Source organism: Festucalex cinctus, chromosome 3, assembly GCF_051991245.1.
Source record: "Festucalex cinctus isolate MCC-2025b chromosome 3, RoL_Fcin_1.0, whole genome shotgun sequence".
NCBI lineage: Eukaryota > Metazoa > Chordata > Actinopteri > Syngnathiformes > Syngnathidae > Festucalex > Festucalex cinctus.
In genome coordinates, this window is record NC_135413.1 from 23,454,339 (window position 1) to 23,479,757 (window position 25,419).

The following is a 25,419-nucleotide window of genomic DNA, read 5'->3' on the forward strand; positions in this document are numbered from 1 at the left end:
GTCGTGTGTTTAGTTTTACTGTAAACTTAAAGCACGCTCGGGGAAAGCAGAACAATATCGCATGGTGCATTCAGGATATATTTGGAATCCAGGAACTTGCCATTCAGCACATGATTGTGAGAAGCAAAAATTTCAATCACGAATAAATTTCAATCAATTGAACATCCGTATAGGAGAACAAGACGTTGAAGACGCTTCGCTTGTTGCCCCATTGTACATTTTGTCATCTCAATTCGTCAAGTGTCGTAAACCTACACGCTGCTACAAAACGTGGCTTTTCCTGTGAGCGTCCGAACGCATCAGTGGCAACCTGTGGTGAGACTTTGAAAGTGTGTGCGTGTGGGAGTCTTTTGGGGCCAGGCTGCACCCAATGAGAGCTTGGCGCGGTGACGATGCGGCAGCGCGGTGCCGGTGCAGGACACGCCCCCAGCATGGATACAGGCTGCAGGAACAGGCGCTCCGAGACACTCTCACTATGCTGGAGAGCGTCTGGAGCAACCATGGGACGAGTTCGCGCACCCAACTTTAAAGAGTTGGCGCACTAAACAAAGACTTTTCCCATTTGCTTTTGTATCTCCTTCACTCGGGGGACTTGCGTGCACTTCGGATCGTCACGCAGCTAGGATGTTATCACTGACGAGAGTGGGAAAGCCGGGTATGAAGAGCGTCAAGTCTCTCTGATGAGAACCACCTCCTTCTATCCGCCACACAAAGGGAACCACGGAAACAGTTGTTTTCTCCCCCCACGCACATCACGCCATCGTTTTCTTTTTTGGATGTCATAGTGGGGGGGCTACTTTGAAAGACATCATGGATCACTTCGCAGCGGAGTGCCTTGTCTCGATGTCCAGCCGCGCGGTCGTGCATTCTCCGAGGGGCAGCAACCGGGAGATGAAGCCGGAGAACCCGTCGCCTTCCCCCATGAGGAACCCGGAGGACGCGAAAGAACCCGTGGTGAAGGACAACTCCTCCCTGTACGTGGTGGCGAGGATCCTGGCGGATTTTAACCAGCAGACTCCCGGCGGCGTGCCTGGCGAGCAGCCGAGGAGCAGGGAGGAGAGCCAGGCCGGCCTGACGGAGGATGCAAACTGTGTCACACCTACCATCACCATCTCGGATCCGTCGCTCAAACAAAGGGGCAAACGATCGAGAGGTCGCGACGAGCCCGAGTCGCCGCAGAAAAAGCACAAATGCCACTATTCGGGTTGCGAAAAAGTTTACGGCAAATCGTCGCACCTCAAGGCGCACTTGCGGACGCACACAGGTCAGTTAATTGCGCATGTGCTCTTTTATACCTGCTTGTCATTGTGTGTACGTGTTTCGCTTGCTCTCATTGTTCCCCTCAACTTGGGTGAACTTTCCTTTTTTCGTTGGCGAGGAGGGTGGGAGCCGAAAATAGTGCCACTCCCACTCGCAGCTCTCCCCGAGCTGCAGCGCCAATGCATTTGCACGCACACTGCAGACTTCCGGCTCTTGTTTTCGTCTCCTTGCTCTTTTATGCGCTCATTAATCGCAACTTCATTTGCGTCTCCACGCAAAATGATGGCAAGGGCGTGCAAAAAGTTCAGCAAGTACAACGCATCCCTTATGACCCTCTCAAAGGAGCGCCACATGTTTGCATTCCTGTGGATAAGCCACACGAAGGAGGGGTGGTCAAGGATGTGGATGCGAGTCAAATTGAGGGGGTTGATAAGAGCCTGCGTCTGCCCAAAGCCCTTTGTTGTGATGTGCCACACCCCCGCTAGACAGGCTGCCAGCTGATCTGGCCAGCAACAGACTCAACTAGCTGAGCCCAGACCAGACTGAGGAGCCTCGCCTCCTCTCTGCAGCTCTTCCAAGCCCTTCCCTTTCTTTCACCAACACACACACACACACACATACACACCCCTTTGCAGCACAATTGACACACATACGCCATGTAATCACCACTCGGGTGTCACAAAGGTGATTGTGTTGAAATGAAAGTCTCATTTTATCACAACCTTCCATGATTAACGGGTTTCTCAACGCCGCCTTGCTTTGTGATCAGATTATGCGCCCACTCATTGTTGACAAGCACATGAATGGCAATAATGGGTGATTGATCTTATGCTACTTTGATGTGATAAACAGAGGCGGATACATCATGACCTAGTTATTTCCTGTAATGCACTGTCATGTTTGGCCATTGCTTTGAACTCACATCAACTTCATTAACAATAAGCAGCAGCTTGACAGTCGATTTAATTAGTCACCGTCATATATTCTTTATCCTCTGTGAAGAGTTATCTATTTTTCGTTATTATACATTGAATATGAGGTGCTTCGGTTTAGTGAGTCAAACCACACAAGTCTGTCCAAGTGAGACTCACATTTCCCGCCTTGTGTTGAAAGCAAGTGTGGCTGTCTGACAGCATTTTTTTTTTTTTTTTTTTTTTTTTTTTTTTAAACGTCACACCAGACGTCGCCTTTCATGCATCAAATGATGTGATAGTTGCGGCAATGTCACGCTTGGCTAGGTTCTGTGTAAAATTCTGGATCGTCTGTTAGGGCTCCGATGCTTCAGGATTTTTTTTTTTGTGTCTGTATCTCAATCTCAGCCCCTTTTTGCCTATTTGTTCCTTTTTGCAAACGTTTGCGTTTGGACGCCCTCCCGTAACTCTCAAATTGGCGCGTGTCTCATAATCTGTGAGAATGAACGAACCTTTCCGCTCATTCCATTGGACGGGCACAGAATGTGGGTCATCTGAGTTCAGCCGAGCTGCCTCAGCCAACCTTGCAGTGCTTTTCACACAGCCAGACTCTGGCTGTGCTTCCCTCCAGACCCGACTAGCCGAGCGAAGAGAGCACGGATCGGCAAGCGGAGTCAGTTCCAGCCTGTAATTGCAGAGTGGGGGGGACACTTTTATAGCCTCCCAACAAAGAGCGCCAAGTACCAGACGTTCCTACTTGTGTAAATGCCGTCATTGCGGTCTTTGTTTATGCGAATTGGCAATGGAAGAGGAGCTGCCACCAGATCTACACTTTCACTTGAAAAGCTATCATTACGCTTTCAAAATCAACCAAGGAGCAATAACATAAGTAGCAAGATTTTGTTATGTTTTGTTACACTTTTTGAAAGGTCATGTATGTTCAAAGAGGACTTCATTTAACTTCAAAGCATTTACGCGTAGTTGTGTTTGGATGTTTCTCAGCTATTTAAACGACATTCTGGGTTCCTTCTTGATTGGGTTTATTGCTGTTTGTTAGTTTCTTGGATTACACAAACGTACTTAACCGGACTTTACGAAGGCTAAAACATAAGCCAAAAAGAATCTATGGCAGTTCTATGGAGATTATAAAGCAGATAAAGATAGGAATATGAGATGAATTACAATCTAAAAAATATTGCGGCATCACTGCATTAAAATGACAGCTCTAAAATTATTATTTTTTTTAAATATTTGGGCAAATAAAAAAAAAACAGCATTTTCCCCACTGAACGTGATCTATTTTTAAATAATATAAAAAAATAAACGTGTATTAAGTTTAACTAAATGTTAACATTCATCTTGTTTTAATTCTTCTTAGTAAATCACAGTGTCCCATCATTGGTGAGCTGGTATTAGAAAACACCCACAGGCTACTCATGTTGTCCTTGGGGCTAACTAGTTTTTACTAGCATTTTTTTGTTAGGACAATGCACATTATTAATCAGAGCAAAAATGCATCTATGTTTGCAGTATCTGGTCTTGCTCCCTCCCTCCTGCTTCTTAAAAAAAAAGTTAATTGGAGGCGGTTAATTTTAATAATGAGGTGGCTTGTTTACTCAACTGTGCAAGCATGCCAATTATGTTTTACCCTGCTAAGAACGAAGTCACCTAAAAAAAAAGCTCATCACCAGTGACAGCCAGTATTAGCGGTTATTGAAATTTGAAACCTTTGACTTTTTAAAACAACAGTAAATCGTCCAACCGCTAATCGGCCCATTTAGTGACGTCTAATAGGATTGTGATTGAAAACCAAAATTATTCCTACCTTGCACAAGGGTAGCTTTTAGCATAAAATGACCTAAGGTGTTATGTTAGGACACATTTTTCTTGTTTACCTATTCCTCAATACAGACCAATGCACATTTGATTAGGATGGTCAAGATTATGCTAAACATGAGATGTGCAAAAGTGGTGCTCAGACATGTCAAGGATAGCAATAATCTTCAAAAAATAAAAAAACAAACAAAAAAAGCAAACAAAACAAAAAGTCATTTCTAGCTAAATCGTGGCCAAAGTATGGCCAAGGGGCCATTTGCGGTCCGCTGACCATTTTTTAAGCGGCCCGTAGTATATACAAAAAATTAAATGTGAATGCTATTGGATGTGGATGCTAAAATTGTGGCCAGGTGATACCAGGTATCTGTAATCGGGCCGATACCCAGCCTTATTTCGAGGTATCAATACTCATGACAGCGGACGCTATTTGTGGAGCTAGAAATTAGATGAACAGACAATTGCCATTAATTTCATGCATTTTTTCCCCCCTATTTGTCATGGGTGTGATGCACCCATGCTCAAGGACACCACATGGTCACAATGGATCCAACAACCACTGGTTTGGGAGACGACCACTCTACCACTTAGCCATGCCACCCCAAAGTCAAAACAATTTACCTTGCCACCTTTAACCTTTAAGAGAAAGGTGTCATGCTTCTCAATTAGAATGCATAATTGCTTGATTAATTGGTGGAGTCAGCTTATGTTGTTGATGAAGTATACCTCAATTTTTTATTTATTTATTTTAAGGTTTAAGGTTTATGCATTTTCTCAACAATTTTAAATCACTCATCCAAGTGCATTTAGTTTGAAGGCAGCAAATGGTTGTTGTTGCAAGGCTACCAGACAGCATTGGTCTGATCTCCGCTATAGTGTCAGAGGCGGGGCGGCTCCCGCGCAACATATCCTGTAGCGTACAAAGCAGACATGAAAGGTAATCTCCGGTTTATATTCAGCTTGTAAGAGCTTTGTTGTGATCTTAGCATCCTGTTCTAAGGCAAAACGATTCCTAATGATGAAGACCGGCTTTCCCATGAGCTCCTTGTGGTGTCTTGTGGTTAGTGAGTAGACGGTGTAACTGCGTGGCAAGCCTCATTACTGTGCTCTGGTTGTGTCATACAGTCTGCTATATTCCAAAGGAGACGTGAACCCTGACAAGCTCATTCTAAGTCATGTCCTCAAAAAACAACACTCTGTGCCCCCTGCTAAGTGGCCTCACAAAAGACCGTCTTGACAGTATACAGGAACTCTTCAAAAATGGTTGGTAGTGCCGAGGAGGAATAGGGTCAATAATTCTCAAAGACAAAAGCGCCTAATGGCATATTTTACAGCTGGTTTGAGGTTTTGTCTGGGCCTCTTTTGCGGTCTGCGAGAGGTACCTCTGATACAGTGAGTTGCTTGTATAGCTTTTTATTATTTTTTTTGCCTGCCCTAAAAAAATATAAGTGGCGGCACCTGGCAGTACAGATCAACTGTCATTTACAAGCCCTTATTCATGCTTGCCCTCTATTTTTGTACACGTGTGAAGCTGCGATTAGTGTAGGCCATTTTTTTTTTTTTTTAATTATCACAATTTCCACACAGGAAAAAGGAGCAACAGAAAGAGATTATATGTACTGCAGCTCTTCCAGCGGTTTAACATTTGGCTTGTGCCGCGACAAAGAGCGCACAGTATTCCGAAGTGGCGGGGATGAGGTAGCGGGCTGGAGATGGGGTTTCCCCACACTTGCCTGAGTCTGGGTCTCGTCCTAAGTTAAAAGTGTAGACGGGCACAAGAGGTCAGTGTGTCTACCTGCCACATGGCAGGATTTCCACCACCCCCTCCCAGCTGACCGATACTTTTCGCCTGATGTTGTCAGGAGAAACTCAGCAGTTTCCTATTTCCTGCAAACATGAGGCTTTAAGGAATGCTGGCCGCATAGTTTAAGCAAGGAGGAAGATTTTTTTTCCCTTGCATGTAACAAAATCTGACCTCTGCATTGCACCTTTCATAATGAACTAAGGAAAACACTGAGGTTTGTCAGTCTCAGGTCACATTCTAACCCAATGGCCCTAAAATATTCCATTGTCATTTAGCCCATTGATTTGGCCCAGACAAACATTCTAACAATGAGGGAATGACTTCAACTTTGCAAAAATTCTAATGACCTCATGACCAACATGCAGTTGTTATATTCAAGCCACCTTTCCATTTCAGTTTGGATCACCATTGTTGGACTAAGACTGGTAAATCCTGAGCAGGCTTGTATTTCCACGATATGAATAAGTCCAAACTTGGACATGATCTGTAAACGAGGCACATCCATCCATCCATTTTCTTGACCGCTTATTCCTCACAAGGGTCGCGGGGGGTGCTGGAGCCTATCTCAGCTGGCTTTGGGCAGTAGTCGGGGTACACCCTGGACTGGTTGCCAGCCAATCGCAATAAACGAGGCACACCAATGACCAATTGTTGGACAACAGTGTTCACTAGAGGTGTGCAAAATTTCCGATTCTTAGATTATTCACGATTCGGCCGTGGAACAATCGAGAACGATTCACAAAAGTCCAAATTCCGATTATATAAATATGCCAAGGGAACCGAAACTAAAAGTGGACCGGAGCGGAAAGTACGCGGAACTGAAACGCAGTAGCGCGCGCGGTCTTCGGGACGCTTAATGGGACGGACCGAGAGTACACATCCACAACTCACGCCTCGACATTCAAAACAACAACAAGCATGGCTGAGCTGACCAACCCACCTCTTCGTGAGATCAGACCTGCTCCGAAAAGGCAAACAACTTCAGGCGGAAGTATCAGCTAGCTGGCTGCAGTGCGTCGGTTAGCGTTCTACAGGGCGCCGCGCAGTGATACGAACGAACGAACAGAAAAGTAGTGGCTGGCGGTAATGGCGTCTGACTTTATTCAGAAAAGAGTATTGTGGTGGAAATGTATCACGCTTTTGAAAACAAATAGGTTTTTTTTAGAAGAAAAACGCTTTATTTCCGAGACCCCAGCCAGCTTGCTGGACTATTTTCCTCTCGTCCAACGTCGAACATGAACGCGTGTCACCGAACGCTGTCAGAAAGAAGTCAGTGCTGTTAAAAAAGCCGAACGATCCCTTTAATGTTTACACGTTCATGTTTTCACAAGTTAAAAAGCAGAAAAGCACTTGAGGTTTTTTTTTTTTTGTACCTCTGAGAAACTTTAATGTTTACATGTTCATCTTTACACAACTTAAAAAGCAGGAAAGCACTTTTTTTTTTTTTTAGGCATTTGTATTGAAGTAGTAGTTCACATTGTCTTTCATTTATATCTCAGTGCACTTTTGAGTGGATAAAAATAATATATTTTTGCTCAATGCTATGTTTTATTCTGTTGAAGACTGAATATACTTAAAAGCTGTTGTTACAGAATGAGGACTTGAGTATTTTATTTACTGTTTTGAACTGTTAACTTGATACTGAAATAGTAGTTTATTTTGGCCTGAGAGGACTTTTGTACTATTTTTGTAACTAATGTACGAAACATTAAAAGCACCAAAATACATTGTTTTTTTTCTGCTGCCTGGGGGGAAATCAATAATCGTTTTATAATCGAATCGTAGCCTCTGAATCGTAATCGCAATCGAATCGTGAGGTGCCCCAAGATTCCCACCTCTAGTGTTCACACATTAGAACCACAATTAGCACCATAATTGATCATGAAAAATTGGAATGGCAACTTCCAAAATGCGCCACAACCGACTAAATCAAACTTTACTACATGCTGGAAAATAAGGCTTTAGCGCTTGAGAAAGTGAGGAACTCCAGACATGACGTAGGAATTAAAAGAAACAACTGTGGTCTCAATGTGGATATATCACATAAAATGCTAATTTGTGGCCAAACAGTAGGTCTAATGTGCCCGAGAACAATTTGGAATGTATGGGTAAGAAAATGTAGCACACATTCGCTAACTGCAATACGCCTACATAGTTTCTAGAGAAGGTTTGAGGATGAGTGTGTGTGTGTTCTAATTCTTATTTAGTGCACACCTTTTACATACTTTGTAACCACTAAGTAGTACTTTGTGCTTAATTAATTAACTCTGACCTAAAAATTAACTGTACTATTTTGCGGTCACAAATGAGTATTTTGTGCGCACATCTTAGCTATATTGCGACTTCTGTTTTCTTGTCTGTGGCTCATGAAGAAGATTTTTAGGTATACTTTTGCGCAAACATCTGTCTATCCCATTTACATCCAAAATGGTTGAAGCAAATGGCTACCTTCCAACTTTGCTAGTTCTCCATTGTGCTAACTCTTGTTGGAGTTTATTGGATAGCTAATGAAGACTGTGGGTTTTAAACTTGATCCATATGAATTGCGCTTAGAATGAAACGCATTATACTTTTCTATTACATTTCTTTTTTAAAAACCAAAAGCTCCATTGAGCCATGTAGTCATTTCATCAATTCAAATACATCGAATATAATGTTTGCCTGAAGTCCATGCAGCTGGATGTTATGTGTCCAGTGGAAACAAGGTATTAGTTAATCCACTTGATCCCAGGGATGTAAATAACACCAAAGTGGAAACCACCTTCGTGCCTGTTCTAATCTTGTGGTGCTGTATTACTGCACCGTAAAGGACACACAAGACCCGTGCCACATGTGACATTCATATTCTAACCTACATACAGTACGCGCACTTTAAGCTAACTGGATATTTCTTGGCTAATGTTGGCGCATAAACCCGATTTAACTGTGATTAAGCGGCCAAGCATGCATGATGGCCACTCCTAACAGAAAGGCTCCTGTCATTCACTTCCATGGCCATGCTGCTTTCTATTGCCCACAGGCTCGTGTATTCTTTAGGTACTGTAGCACTGGATTATTCTTATAAAAGCCGCTCTGTTTTTCCCACCATGCGCCCCTCCCTACAGCCTACGGGCTGCAAAAAGAAAATAGGTGCTGGAGCGTGTTGTGTTGTGGCGGTGAGGACTTGCGAGGTGGTGTTCATTACCAGTGGCAGGAAGAAAGGGATTCAGACCTGTGGAACACTGTGCACTGTTCATAAACCAACAAACCACTTCTTGCACGCGAGCAGTGGCTCTGTCGCAAAAGACGGAGAGCGGCCAGTGTGGCAGGGTGGGGGCGGGGTGAGCTGTGGTATACATTCACTGTCAATGCCCTCCATTGATGTAGGTCCTTTACTGTATTCAGCTACATCTGCGGGTAATCTGATTACCGTTTGAAGGGATGAGACCTCTGAGTTAGAGGGCACCCCTGTTAGGCAATCACAGGGAGCTCTGTGATAGATCTGAGAGTTCTGGGTTCCTCTGACTCCGTCTGCGTTGAAGACGAAACCTTTGGAGTATTTAGTTTCTTACAGGGTCGGATATACTCACTATGGTATGTAAGGCGTGTCCCCTTGTTTTTGTGGTAAACCAGAGCACGTGCGTTTTTCTGGCACGTTGGGGCGTGGCCCTCTCCACAAGGTGAGGCGAATTCAATAGAAGTGTTAATGAAGAAGCACAGGAAATCAACCTGGTTCAAGCAAGGAAGTCCTTCGTGTTTGTTTGAGAAATGGTTGGAAGATGTTTTTGTTTGTACTTATGCCAACATTGTGGTCATCACAAGGATAATGGTCCACATATCTGTCGTTCGTGCAGGAGCAGTGGGAAGAATTTCCACTCTAGAGAAAGATAAATATACAATAGCTCCAAACCCCTTGCTAATGGGAAAGTATTATCTGTGTCAAGGAAGTGTGTTGAACTGATAGTACTGAGTACATAGTACTGAGAGAGTCAGAGACACTAAGATCTTTGCATCTTCAGGAGGAGCCAATAGTCTTTGGTGAGCTTCCGGTGCATTGAAGGGGGGGAAAAAAAAAAAGGGACTGAAGAGACTAGCAGTCGAGACCTGCCAGAGCATCACTGGGGATAGAATCCAAAATCTTGTGATGTCTATACATTCCAGATTTAAAGCTGCAATTGACTGCAAATAATTTGCAACCAATTATTAAAAAAGTGAAAGTTGAGAGGCATATATGAAAGCCATTGTAAAATCCTGCACCTGATTCGGGTTTAAATACTGATTTGGGTCTTCATGTCATTTCAAATACATTGTGGTGAGAATGATGCAAAATGTCCCAATTGTACTTGGACTTGACTGTACCTGCCCTCCGTTTTCAGTTTAGACGGAGGCCCCAGCATGCCAGTACCATATCATAAACAAGTTCATCTACGCAGTCTGTTGAAATGGCGTCGGACAAACTCCTTTCACTTAAATACAATCAGGTAGAAGGCGAGCATTATCTCTGTCTGTATCTCGTCTTTATCGAGCAGTGCTGAGGCCTCTCAGGGTTTATGTACTTCTCGCGGGCTTCCTCCATGGTTGTGCGTCTCATGTCAGACTCCAATCAGCAAAACGAGCTGGCTTTGTCCTGCGGGTCCAACGTTTATGGGTAATGGGGCATCCCTGCCTGCACCTGCCTCTGCGGATACACCGTAAACACATAATAATGGCTAAGACTGTTTGCATGTCCTTAGTTAACCAGGATTGAAAAGATAAGGAGACTGCAGGTTGTTTCAGCTTGCACTCAAGGCTGAAAGCGAGAGCCCACTCAAACTAATTGAGGCAAATTTGATGAGCCGGTCAATGCAGGCGAGCCATCCCTGCCGCTCCCTTAAGAGTTAAGGGGATGAAGTAATGCACGGCTAAGTGTATGCAGGAATCGGACGGTCAAACAACCTCGCTGCGTGTCTCAAGACTGAATGTCAATATTCCCGTGCAGTGCGGCTTGAGGGAAGAGCGTTACGTTTAGTACGTGCAGCCTGTCTGATTGAAATGCATTACAGGAGCGCTCCTCCTGCTGGGAGCCAGGCTGCCGCTATTGTTCACAACCTGACAGCTATAAGGCCCACAAGGACTGGCAGTCTATTCAATGGTCCCTCTCAATAACGTCAAAAGATAATAGATCTCCGTGTTTTTAAGAGTTCTCTCCTGAGAAGCTTGAGCTGAGTTTCCGTCACACGCACCTGACCCCGCCCTTTGTCGCTGGTGTTTCACACGCCGTTACATATAGGGGTCCAAGATCGATAGATAGATACAAAAAATAAGGGTTGTGGGATACAGTAGACTAGTGTATCAAGAACACACCAATCGAGATCAAGGTATTATGGAGACTAGAGAGTATCAAGGCAGAAAGTATCAAGACAGAGACAAGACCAAGACTTTTAAAGGTCGAGACAAGACCAAGCCTTTTGGAGGTCGAGACCGAGACAATACCAAGACTGTATATATCAAAGAAAAATCCCCCAAAAAGTAGAACAAAATGACCAGTATCTTTTACTTCCGTTACGTTTGCAACAAAAACATTCAATGTTGTTTCTGAAATAGCACAATGAAACAAATCTCTATTTCTTATTAATCACAATAGTACTTGCTGGTCTCGAACGGTCTAGATCAAAATCCCAAGTCCGCCCTGACCGAGACCAAAGTCAAGACTGAGTAATCATGAGACCGCGGCCCTCAACGAGCGGTCTCCGTGGTTCATTGTTCGTCTCCCAACCCAGAGGTTGTGGGTACGATCCCATGCCATTGTGACCACGCTGAAGTATCCTTGAGCAAGATACTGAACCCCGAGTTGCTCCTGATGCTGCGTCATTAGTAGATGAATGAGTAGTCAAGGGCATGGTAGGTGCAAAAACACTATATAAATAAAGTATCATTTACCATTTACCAGTAGTAGTATGCGTACTACACTTCAAGAATCTCGGCCCAAATAAGTACAGTTCCGTTTGGTCTGCTATGCTATTCTGATTGGTGTTGTGAATCTGCTGTTGGTTTCCATTGCAGGTGTGCCGGTGAGATGGCGATGTTGCACCTACTTTGTAAATACTGTAATATCCTGGCAGCCAGACAGCACAGAAATTTCCACTCAGTTAAACCAAGGAGATTAACCTATCATTGCACAAAACTACTGGCATGTTTTCTTGCTATTCTACTCTTATCTTCCATTATAAAACAAAAGATTCAGTTCCTTGTTGATGCATTACTGGACAAGTGTCTAGCTCCACCCTACGCAATTAACATACTAGTGACTGCAACCACAAAGTGCTTAAGTGTCACGGAATTGGTTGGATATTTTGGAAGACTGGACCTCACAGTCTTCACCTCCCCTGATACTGCTTTCTAGAAACTGTGCATACAGACCCAATGTATAAAAGTCAAGAGAACAAAAGCAGTAACTTTGGCCTGGCCGCTCCAATGACAATCTGCGAGAGGTGGCAATTCCAGGTCCAGAAAATAAAAACTCTACCTGGCTCTACATGCGCTTCTACTCAACTGGTAGTTAACCAAGCTGCAAGTTAGCAGAAGCATCTGTGGCTAAAGCCAAACTGTGGCAGGGTTTTTACCCTCTGGCCCTGGCTGAAGCTGTTGTTTTTGTGTTTAAGCAAAAAGCTAACATTTGGCTTGATCATCATCTCAGTAAGACAAATTTTGAGCTGCTAGGGTCTGTCACTCTGAGCTAGTCATTTTCGTACTATCCAGACTAGAGTCCCATAGGTGGTTGTCTGCTGGCAGAGAGGCGGGCTCCGGGTTCGTTAGAGGTCATAATCTGCTGTAAACATGCAGCAGTATTTCAGAAGCGTGCCAAGACCGACCACTGGAACTAGTCTCTCATTTGTTGCCATGCTGGCTGACCACGAAAGAGCTGAGGCCAAGTGACTGCTAGTCTAATGGGCATTGAACTAATCAACACAGCTTTCCCATTCTTCAGATGTTTGAATGTTTAAGTTCACGTAGTTTTAGTCTGCACCTTGTCCGAGATTTTCAGAGAGATATTTTCAAGTTGATCTTACACATTTCCCCCCCCCCTTCCCTTCTACAAATGCGTTTGCTCTCCTGTGGTGGTGTCACATGTTGCTTTCATACCTGAGTTCCCACCAGGAATGTTATCTGCTCCTATTTGATATGCTGGAGCGTTTTGTTGCAGCAGGTGACCACGCCGAGTTGTGACACTGTCGCTCGCGTCAGAGAAGTGATTAGATCTCGCCTGTGCTGGGAGCAAGCCGGATTTAACGTCTCCGGTTTAACCCTTTCTGCAAAAAACGATGATCCCCGTGTCTTAGGCATGAATGAACTAAGGATGTGGGGGAGGGTCCGAGATAAGCTGTTTATTTACTGACCCAGTGGCCTCAGAGTGAACGCTTATATAACTGCAGTACCTGTGACATAACCACATTGGTTGGCGCTCTAGTGTCTCACCCACCCCGTCCCCCAAATGCCAGTTCTTGGTAGAGGTACAGTTGGCGTCACATGATGTAACTCTCTTTAAGGGCAAATGGGTCACTGTGTTCGTTAGGCAATTCTTCCCTCAGCACAAAACCCCCTTGCCTCTCCCCGCCCTTTCGAACTGACACATTCTGAGAAAGACCAACCACACCCTGGATGTGGCAAGCAGCCAAGGATGGGACAGTCAATCTGTGTGTGTGTTTGGCGTGTGCCAGTAAGAGAAGTTGGCCTCTTTCTCTACAATGGATCCACATGTATGTATTTTTACAGACCCAAAGGTGACTTGTCTTCTGTCCAGTTTTTTCTCGTGCATGGTGCGTTCTTAAAAATCCAATTAGAGGTATTTTTTTTTTCTTTTCACAGATCTTTTAAGTAATGTACTACGCTCATAGTTTTAACCAGTATGTCAAAAAGTGATTTTTGGGAAAAACACACTGGGCAGAGCTTTCTTGAAATGTGTTGACATATGTGGAATGAAGAGACAAAAATATAAAGAAGAAAAAAATGACGCATATTACCTTATATACCAAATCCACTTCTGGTTTTCTTTTTCAAACACCTGAACAGGATCTTTGCTCTTTTAAAACGGATAATATCCAAAACCACCCTAAAAATTCTTGTGTTTGTGCATAAATGGCCTGAGAGTATCGGAACGAGTGAATTAGTCTTGTTGCATTCCTTACAGACAAGACGCTGACTAATGGCTGCGTTTGTACCCGCTCATTGCCTTATTTCCACTAAGGATCAAAGTAGCTGTTCCCTTAATCTTGAGTGTATTCCTGGAAGTTCCTCTCATGAAAATCCCACATTATGATTTGGGGCATCACATTCTTTTTAGAGGTTAAGTCTACCGTTAAATGTATCCCGAAGCCAGTTGGTGTGAAGGTGGAAAAGGGTCAACGTGTCCATCAATCGCCAGCAGTGACGGAGCTCTAAATAATTTGAAGCGTCACAGCGGGTTGCCGTTGGATACCTGATGCTTCCATCATGGCTGCATCATGACTGTAAATGACTTGGGGACATCTCAGCCTGGCTCTCTGGTGTCTGGTTAAATATTAATGCTGTTGGATCTGTTACACTGGTTACTGAGCCTTAAGCAGCCTGTAGAGCTTAGCTCCACTTTTTTACCCACTCACTCATTTTTTTTTCTTGGCAGTGCCAGGTGGCCGCACCGGCTGTTCCTCTTGCTAATAAGGTATGAAATCAGACCATCATGATGCTCATCAATGAGATTAGAACCATAGAAGTATCACTCATGAGTATGTTTCTGTAGGTTCGGATTATTTACAGCTTTGAATTCTGTCCAAAAGAGACGCTCCAACACTTTACATTGGCCGCAATGAACATTTGAATGGGAGTTCAGTCGTAAATTAACGTAGAGCCATTTGAGCCCGCGGGAGCAGAAGTGGGAAGGACCGAGTGGGTTTGTCTACAGCTGAGGTGAGGCGTCAGAGGCAGGAACAACACAGCGGGCTGTCTAGACTTGCTCTGTCTGCCTGCACGTTTTGTTGCCGTGTGGCGGGGGCGGCGGCGTACGAGCCCACTCGCGTATACCAACGTCGTGTTTCTTGAGACACGCTGGCATCAGGTAGCGTACGAGGAGAAGCAACTCTTTCCATTGTGGCCTTGAGGGAAACCGCAGAACAAAGAAAGCATTTGGCAGGCCCGCTCTCATGCGCTCATTTGTCACGGCACCTTTAAACATGCAAGCGTGTTTACTTCTTTTTCATCACACACAGCGGGAGAATAAAGGTCACGCAAAAAAAAAAAAAAAAATAAATCATAATACTGTGCTCTGCGGTATCGAGAGGGAAATAGGACCCTTTATTGTCAAGCAAAAAACATGGTCAGGCTGCATTCAAGGCTCCATACACAATGTTTCCACATTATATAGAATGGAAGGAAACCACAAGATATATGGTACCATCTGGCTTTGAGTAGATTTGTGTCAAAGCCCACTTTTATTGCCCAACGAAGGGAGGGGTGGGTGTAATTTTCCCATGCACTGACCCACAGATAGTTACACGCTGGAAAATGGGCGGGGCGACCATTGTGAACGCATCTGGAGAATCCAACGGCGACGCGGCAACGACCACAGCTTTTTTTAGATTTCAGATGTTCCTCGAAGGTGCCTGAAACTCAAAATGTTTAACCCCTTCGAAACACTGGAAAATCCCATTGGGAGAAATCTGTCTGTAATCTATGATTATCACAAAACCAATATTTGTCTAATAACATGATAATAAACAAAATAATTAAATCAAATACACCATACTACAAAAAGATGCTGATCATTAAATGTACTAAAGTCTGCAGAGGGCGACAGATGTGTTTTACTAGTCGAATTTAGCTTGCTCTGACCAACCAACCAACCAACCAACCACAGAACAGAATTTTTCCTGTAAATGGTGAATTGGAAATCTGATTGGTTAATTAAACAGCCCGTTGCAAAATAGTTTAAAGCCACTATAAAATATATTCATTGACTTGCTTCTGAACTAATTCTGAATGTTCGAAGTGCTGTAATTTTCCCCCATTTTTGTGTTCCTGATCTTTTTTTTTACACCTCCCCACTATGTAGCAACAACCTTAGTGCTTTCACATCAGTGGATTTTGATATGTTTATTGATAGCCCAGTTTTAAGTGGCTAACGCTAGCTTATGCTAGGCTCATACATATTGATAACTTTAAATGGGAGGAAATAATCGGTTGATTCTCAGGTAGGTCAATACTGGCTCAGAATTATGGTTTTGAAGCATAATTTTATATACCTGATAATAGTTAGAATCGTTTAATTACGATAGTTATTACCAAAATTCTTGTCCTTCGTGCATCAAATTTAGAAGACAAATGGTTGGATTTATTTTCACTTTGCAGGGACTTTCAAGTTACGTGTCCAGAACTACTGATTTTTATGGCTCTGGGCAGATTAGATTGACATGGCAACACAGATGCTGAAATTTGATTGGACAAACCCCCCCCCCCCAAAAAAAAAACTATAAACAGGGAGGCAGTGCAGCCAAGAGAAATGCTCTGAAATGATGATAGTAGACTGCTGAGAATAACTTAATCCAATTTCATGGACCAAAATTCAGAATTTTGGTTGTAAATGTAGGTCAGTTTTCTGATAGTCTTTAGGCAGCCAACTGCTGGGCCCGATGATATTTTATCATTAACATTCTAACATGGAGAGGCTGCCCCACCTTATAGCAGTTGCAAAAAAAAAGAAAAAAAATCTGCATACCTTTGATGGTTCCTCAACTGAGCTGTTGTGAACTTTCGGTCCTGCTTATGCGATGTTGGACCACAAGCGTCCCGATATGCGTCACTGTGGTTTGCTATAAGGAGAACCGAAATGTTATAAGCGCAAATATGAACGTAGGCCATGTTGAAATCCTTGACAGACGAATTGTGAGGTGAAATTGGATGATGTCATCGGTCTACCACATGGCCCCTGTCCCACGACTGATGCAGAATTGATTCCAATTCCTCTTTGATGAAGGCAGATTAACACATTTTAATCATCACTTCGGTTTCATAACCTTATTTTTCTAACTTATTTATTCATGATATAGTCTTTAATTTCTGAGTTTATTGAATGATTGATAGAACTAAGCTTTGTAGTGAGTGGATGCATCTTGATGGAAGGTTGATCAGTAAATACTTCTTTAAAAAAAATAAAAAAAATAAGTAAATAAAAATAAATCAGTAAATACTTGTATCATCTTGAAAGTATACCCCAAAGTTGTTGACAATGTTTGGGGGGCAACTTCCAACAAACAAATACACACAAACAGCATTTTTTTTTTTGTTAAGAAAATGTAAAATGAAATATTTAACGTGATTTGTTTGTTTTAGCACTTGCAGCCGTTCACTTCCTGAGCTACTGAGATATGAATGACCCAATTTGCACATTTTTTTCATGATTCAGACTTGACAGTGTTAGTAAACTCAACTCACTTCACAATAAGCAGCACATTGGCAAATTAGCAGTTTTTTTGGCCACTCCGTCTCCCAGTTGAAGTTTACTATCAAACTACGCATAAAACAGTCGTCATGTATTTATTTAAAAAAAAACTAGAAAAAAAACACAACTTTCCGCTAATGCTAACATACAAAGGAAAACATAATTGACATGCAAACAATTAGCATCTACCTAGCGGTTTTAGAAACCGCTAGGTAGATGCTAGCTTATACTCACATGCTTATATTCTTTAACCTCTGTGGAGAAAAATTTATATCATTGCGGCTTACTGAGTTAATAGTGACTCAATAATGTGAATACAAAGATTCTCTTCTTCGTTTATCTTTATGACTACACTATAGTGCCCCACGGTGGCCAAGGTGGGCACACCAGAAGCAGAATGAATTGGAGCAGAATGCACAAACTGATTCATTCTTTTACAGTATATTTAATTATGTTTTTATAAAGTACAATATTATGGAGTGTTATTTTTCTTATTTACAACATGAATAATTTCTGCTGTTTTTTGTGAGGAAGCTGGAACGGCTTAATGGCATGTGCTAACCACTAACTGCTAGCTAGCTATCACTTGTCAAATGACCCACTAATAATGTCTTATTTTTGTTTTGTCCAGGAGAGCGTCCGTTCCCTTGTAACTGGCCCGACTGCAGTAAGAAGTTCGCCCGCTCCGACGAGCTGGCCCGCCACTACCGCACCCACACGGGAGAAAAGAAGTTCAGCTGCCCGCTTTGCGACAAGCGCTTCATGCGAAGCGACCACCTGATGAAGCACGCCCGGCGCCACTCGGATTTCCAGCCCGGCATGCTCAAGAGGCCCCACTCCGGCGCTGGAGTGGGCGTGGTCGGCGGCGGGATGGCGGGCCACGCCACGCGTCCGGGCTCCCTCAGCGATTACAGCCGCTCGGATGCCTCCAGCCCCACCCTCAGCCCCACCCTGAGCCCCGCCCTCAGCCCCGCCAGCTCGCCTTAAACTGAACTTCGCACTTTCCGCCTACGGCGCGGCGAGGCGCGTGTTCTTGTCATGATAACACTTGTGTTGTTGCACACTTGTCAGCGGCGACCCCCCCCCCCCCCTTCTTTGCTAACCCCGCGCTTGCTGTGGTGTACCATACTGTACAGAACTGCTTATTTTAGTGCAATGACATGTGTGATCCTATAAGAAGGTAATGCCTTTCCCAGATGGCAATATTTACATTCTCGACCATATGTCTCGACTTTTCTTCTAATCGTTTGCGTGCAACAACTCAACACGACTTAGAAGAACGACAACAGACGCCCTAATGAGTCTTATCTAAATGTTTGTCTTTCATTGTTCTTTTTTTTTTTTTTTATGTTCTTTTAAAACGGGTGTTGAGAAAGGGCACACACATACTCTTTAAACTGTTGTCACCCAAATTGGGTGAAACAGCTAACCCAGCGCTGGGTCCAAAAGGGGCCGAGCCAATATTGGGTTATTTATATCCAGCACATTGGGTTGAGGAATTGTTGGATCAAGATTATAAAAATTACAGATGATAATGAGTTAAAGCTAACAGGCTATCAGTATAACTGTGGCTAAGAACAATACTAATGTATTTCGAAGAATGTTACATTCATTTTCAGTTCACAAAGCTCAAAAACGGCAACCAGCTTCAGCTCTCTCCAACCCAATTTGCTGAGTCAAAATAATGAACCCAACCTTGGGTAAAAGTAACATAATCTGCTCAAAATCCACAGCTACCCAGCGAGTTGGGTTTGGAAAACAACCCAGCATTTTTTAGTGTGCACATACACTAAAAAAAAAACAAAAAAAACAACACACCTCAGGAGTGAAGACAGTTTCTCTTAACACCACAATACTTCACACAAATTGCACAATAAACTCATCACTTTACTCCGAAGTTCAACCGCAGGTTGGATTTTTCGCCCTGCTCAGGGATGGCCTTGCTAGCTTGAACGAATGGAGAGAAACAGTCAGTCCACATAAATACACAGTATGTCTAATATGTATAATATATACACAGACATGGATGTGCGTACACGTGTATGTGTTACGTATATACATGTTATATGTATATACATGTATATACATATATATGCATTTAGCCTTACACAACACGCTATTGCACTCTTTTCCGTCAGCTTCACTTCCTAAAGCAAAAAATAATTTGACGCCTCTTTTGAAACGAAAATAATCTGAGCCGAAACAGAAGCCCCCGGCATACAAGTTATATCCGTCTTTGCCTTTTTACACGGACCCCAGCCAATGGAGATATTGCCACCACCGTGTACGTTTCCACATGTCGACTGCATCCCACAATCAGATAATTAAATGCGAGACGTCAGGTTTAAAATATTTGTCCGACAGCGACAATAGCCGTTACGGCTCTGATACCACCTCCGGGAAATTGTCAGAGCCGCTTATAAAGAACGGCGGAGCAGAAAAATGTCAGCTTTTAAAGACGCTGCCCCCGTTCCTGCAGCATCCATTCTCTCAGTGGACATTTATTGCGGCAAACACCAAGAATTGGGTTATAAAGATACGTTTCAAAGCAGCTGTTTAAATAAAATTGGACACAAAGGGATGGGGATGTGTGTCCCTCACAAGCACACTGGGGAAAAAAAACAAAAACCAAAGAATAGAATAAATGAGGCGCATGGCTGATTTCAGGCCTGCAATATATATCACAAGAAGCGCCATGAGGGCTAGCATGTCACCAGTCTGGCTCTACCTGTCCCGTCAAGACGTCAAGCTGTCGACTTTAAAGGAACTTCGGGGGTTAAACGCAGTGCGACGTGTTGGTGGAGCTATCTGCAACGTTCAGACGGGAGAAGGCACCTTCTGATAAAACAAGAGGAGAGGTTTATCACGACGAGCAGAGGAGGAGACACCCTCGCATCCTGCAGTTTACGCAAGCGACCCAACCTGGTGGGAGCAAACAGTACTTCCTCGAAAGTGTTTCCCTGTTCAGATGAGGCACGTGCACTCGTCACAAAAAACTAGGGATATCGGCTTTAGGGTGAAATTTGAAGATGGACCTAAAACGCACAAAAGCCCAACTCTTCCTATTTTCAGTACACCCAATTTTGCTGTTCACATTTCTAGTTAAGCTCGCCAAACACGACTGGACTGGATCATCACAAGGAAAAAAAAAAAAAAAAAAACATTTCGCAATGAGAGATCTGATCAATGGATGCCCTGTGACAGTAAACGACTTTTAGGATTTTGAAGCTGCATATACAGTATATTGTGTTTTATCACTTTTATTGAAACAAAAGATTAATAGAAGAATCAATTTGATACAGAGAGAGGACTCGGATCAGAATAAGAAAGTGTGGAAATATACGGCATCACTCGCACATTTAAATGTAAGTACTGTATATATATACACACACATATACATATAGTGTATGCATATACGTACGTATAGGCTATTATACATATATGTGGACGTACATACGTACGTATACACATACGTATGTATGCATATATGTAAATGTACATGAATATGAATATACGTATATTGATAGGAAGTCAACCCCCCACATTTTTTGACAATATGTTCTGGGCAGCGCCACTCGTCTAAATATGGTATTATGGTTAATATTGCGTTAATGAAATATGTTAAGCAGCAAAAGCTGGCCGTTTTTATCCATCTCAGGGGGGGGCGGCCATTTTCCCACTTGCTGTCACGCGAAAATGACATCACAGTTGCTCAGGTAACAAACCAATCACAGCTCAGCTTCAGAAAACTGATGAGCTGTGATTGGTCGTTGCCTGAGCACTAAGCAATTGTGATGTCATCTTCAGTCGACGGCAAGTGGCAAAATGGCCGCCCCGAGATGGATAAAAATGGCTGGATTTTACTGCATAATTCATATTCTACAAATGTAATATTAATCAGAATATCATGTTTAGGCTAATGAGGTCACATAAACATATTAGAAAGAAATGTTAAGCTTACAGGTCCCCATTTAAGTATTGTAAAACAATAGGCTATATAAATAGTTTATTTTATGTACTGTATTTGTATGGTTAGGTCTTCATCACAAGCAAGCACAGGGACAAATCTCACACTATTAAACAGCTGCTTTCTAACTCCTTCAAGCAAAAATAATTTTTCCTGGTGTTGTGCCGCTCAGGCGAGAATATCTCGTGTGTTTAGACACACAAGCCATAATAAGTGAAGCAAAAAAATAAAATAAAAAATCACCTCCATCCAAACTGGTACAGTCCGCATCATGCACGTCGCTTTGATCCCATCGCATCCATCCAGACTGTTGCCATGGCGAGTGGCGTGTACTCGCTTCACCCCTCTCCCCCGGCGCATGTTAACAACTCCGGCAGGTGTACGTCCATGAATGGCGGGCCTTGTCCCCCGGCTCGCCCCCGCCCTGGCAGCCATCTTTCTTTTCAAAGAAGCAGCTCTGTCACATCCCCCTCAAGACAAAACATCCCTTAGATCCAACGCAGCCATTCCCTTCACTTTTAGGAAGAGAAACCACTGGAGGTGGGGGCGGGGGAGATCTTTTCAATTCTCTTAATTGCTGTTGAGCAGCATTGTGTGCAGATTTGCATGCATTCGTAATCCATAAACTGCACAATTACCTCAGGTTCCATGGGATGTATACAGTGTGGGTGTTACGGCATTATTTGTTCTCACTGCTGGTCAGTGTCCGCCCTCTCTCCACTTCTCAAGGCCCACCTGCCTCTTACGTCTTCACAACATCCAGCCTGAGTCGCAATTTGGGCTCCCCGAGGCTCAAATGAAACACCAATAAATAATTTTAAAGTGGACTTAATATAGGACGCGAAAGAGGAAATGCCCCCATCCATCATTCCATCCTGTCCATCCATGTTCTCACTGTACCAAAACTACTTGAACAATTCAACACAAAAGGCCATTGAACAGCAGATGTACACTTTTACTGTCTTTTTTTTTTTATACAACTTTTTTGGGGGGTGAGGTATTTTTCGTTTGTTAGTTTCCATCATCTTCAGGTCATTGATGGTTGAATTGTTCTGTTAAAAAAACATAAAAACAAAAACAGCCATCCACTCACTGTTGATGTCAGGGTGACGGGCGCTTGCTCCCATGTCGGCTTGTCCTCCCAAATTCCTCCACCACCTTCCAGAAACGGAACGTTCAGCTGGTGGGTGACAGTTAGTAAATGAAACTTCCTGACCTCTATGTATATCCATCACATTTTCTTTGTTTATTTTCTTAAAAATTAGTGAGCATTACACACGTGGACAAAACTGTTGGTACCCCTCTTGGCTTATTTAAAGAAAACTCCGCAGTGGATTGTAGTTCAACAGAATTAAAAAATAAATAAAAAATGAAACCGGCCTGGGAAAAAAAAAAATGAAATAATCAGAAACTTTTAATCTGGCAGCAAAGGAGAGTTGAAAGCTATAAAACAATCTCCATGCAGCTTTTTTATTTTTTGACCACGTGTGTAGCAGCAGTCTAACTTATATTATTGCTTTCGTTTGGTGGTATATAAAGTGTATACTTTTCAGGATCATACCTCTTTAAAAAAAAAAAAACATTGCTTTCCAAACATACGTTGTAGCTTCTGCTCGACAAGTAGCACAAATACACAGATTATTTGTTTCTGCTTGAGGCTTTTTATTCTGTAAATAAATGACTGGTTGTGTTTTATATATATGTAAAAGAAAAAAAAAACATGTTGTCAGGGTCTTTCACATGCTTTTGATTCCAAGTTGCAAAATGAGCCACACACATTCTGTCTGTGCTGGTTCAAACACATGGGATGATGTCAGCGTTGAAAAACGACTATGATTATCTTTACGAATGGACTTTAACCTATAAGGTTCCTAATTGCATTGTACTGCTTAATAGTTGACTGCCTATTGTAAAAAAAAACAACAAAAAAACGCATTCAATTGAATTGACTGATGAGCTAAGCATATTTAAAGCTACCACGTGGAATATTCTGGACTGATGTCAAAGTACAGGGTTGACGGATGCAACTGTGTGCCAAAACATACATGTTCAAGGGTAAATAGCTACTATCAGACATTGTACAGTTTGTTTGTTTTTTTAAGTGCTTTTGTGTCATGTACAGGATTTAACGAAGCAAATGTGCATATTTGATATACTAGGTGAAATATTTTCTGCTTTTAAACCATTTGGTTGTGTAGCTTCCTTTTTTTTTTTTTGTTATCTAATGTGATTTCAGTTTTTGTATGTTACACAAGCCATGTACAGTGGACCCCCGCTAGTTTTGGGGGACAGGGACCAGGCTGGCCTGCGAAAAGTGAAAATTTCCATATAATTGACAGCCATTGAAAATATCTACGGTGCCGTACTTGGGTGTAAACCGAGGTCCGCTGTATAACGGCTTTTGGTCACTCATCATTTGAATGCAAATAGACGAAGCCCGACCGTTCCAAAGGATTGAAAGTTGTGCTTTTACGTGTTGCTGCTTACCCGATTGTTGTCGTCTTTTTCTTTTTCGGGGATGTGTGACAAATGCGTCTCGACGTCTTTGAGTCAAGCGCAAGGTACGTTCCACATTGTTTCCCAGGTGTAAATCGCTCCTCGTACTTCCCCTTAGGGGCCCTGTGTGGAGCCAATTAAAACGAACAACATTCAAGAGTCAAGGACATACACAGCATGTCTTCCTGCGAACAAATTCAATTTTTTGATATCTTTAAGACTAGTTAGTGAGGGCTTCGTTCGTGGGACGACATGATTCTTGGGTGTGGAGAAGTTGTTACCAAAGGCTATGAAGGGAAATATGAATGTTGCAGTAATTTGGTTCGGCCGAGGCCGGGCTTGATAATGGACCTTCTTTGATTCTGAAATCTTGAACAGAGCATACAATTAACAATTAACTGCTGGTTGTATTTCTTTGGTTGGATGTTGCAGCCCCTTATGAGGAGGAGTTTAGTGCAGGTGAGGAGGCAGCAAAGGTGTGTGCGTGTGATTTGCCTCTCCCCCGTTTGTCCTCAGTGCAATGTCGCTCTCTTGATACCTCGTGTGCGTTTCTCCTCTGTCCATCACCATCAGTTGCCTGTTGTAGTGACTCCAAGGTCCCGCGCCCCTCCCATCCCTCTCTTGGGCCGGCATCACTCTAATGTAATGTGTAAATAACTCTCCACTCAGCTATGGCCAGTACATTCTGCTATGACCTCACAGTTAACCTTCAGGTGTCTTGTTTTGTTTTTTTGTTTGTTTTTTTCTATTTGTGAGTTTTTCCTTCTCAGCAAACCAAAATCACTACACTCAACAAGTATTACAGTTGTACAGTAACTGGGATTCCAACCACATGTAATGTAATGTGCTGGTCTTAGCTGCTCTGCTGTACCTTTCTATGGCATTATTTTTTACATGTTAGACAATATATTGTGACCATGTCCTATGCAAATATGAAAAATAACAAGATTGTTGAATAATGTATGTTGTCATAACTCGTATGCATGGAATAGTGAAGTTTACATTTGGAAATAAATTCATAAAATATGCAGCTCCAACTTGTTTCAACTTGTTTTTTTTTCCCACCCAAACGTCAATTAATTGTGGTGTTGAGTATGCAATATATATAATGGCAGGTCTCCAGACTGTAAGGAAGTCAAAATAGACAACACTGTATGCATTATTATAAAGACAGCAGGGTTATTATAGTTAAGGAATTGTCATTAGAGTTAGTTTTAATTCGTGTTCAGGGTGGCTCAGTTAGTTTTTGTTTGAGTAATTTAAAAATGTTTAGTTTTAGTAGTATTTTTCGTTTTTAAAATATGTTGCATGTATTACTTACGTGCAAGATTTAATATACACCATAGTAAAATGAAAAAAAGTAACGAACTTCTTACTTAGCGTTGTGTTTCAGCTGAGTTAACTTAAAAGCCAAGTCAAAATACGCAAAATTGTCGCCTAGAAACGAGGTCTTCTCAAGGTGTTCTTCTATTGGCTGCTGCTACTGACGTCACTTTATGTGCGACACGCGTTCAAACGTCCTTTTATTAAAATCAACAACTCCAAAGGCTCATTTATTAAATTAATTACCAAAGATGTAAACGACGGACATTTTTTTGCTATAACTATAGTTAGTATTGTAAACGTAAAATTTAGTTTGTTAGTTTTTGTTTTTCAAAAAGCATCTTCGTTTTTATTTTACTTAATATTTTTATTTTATTATTTTAGTTTTAGTTATGCC

At 42.6% G+C, this 25,419-nt stretch overlaps 1 protein-coding gene and 1 long non-coding RNA gene across 2 annotated transcripts; one reads left to right on the forward strand and one right to left on the reverse strand.

The window, feature by feature from the left end:
- The first annotated feature begins 329 nt into the window (after positions 1 to 329).
- On the forward strand, positions 330 to 24,736 carry klf13 (Kruppel like factor 13). The gene is made up of 2 exons (XM_077516850.1): positions 330 to 1,264; positions 17,868 to 24,736. Exons 1-2 carry the CDS (start codon positions 811 to 813, stop codon positions 18,221 to 18,223), a joined length of 810 nt encoding a protein of 269 aa, XP_077372976.1. The 5' UTR covers positions 330 to 810; the 3' UTR covers positions 18,224 to 24,736.
- Positions 15,121 to 25,148, reverse strand: LOC144016132 (uncharacterized). Its single transcript, XR_013282848.1, has 5 exons — positions 25,076 to 25,148; positions 23,691 to 23,822; positions 22,297 to 22,383; positions 16,514 to 16,607; positions 15,121 to 15,401 (listed from the first exon to the last, which is right to left on the reverse strand). It is a non-coding gene; the product is annotated as an uncharacterized LOC144016132 (long non-coding RNA).
- Positions 25,149 to 25,419: the final 271 nt, after the last annotated feature.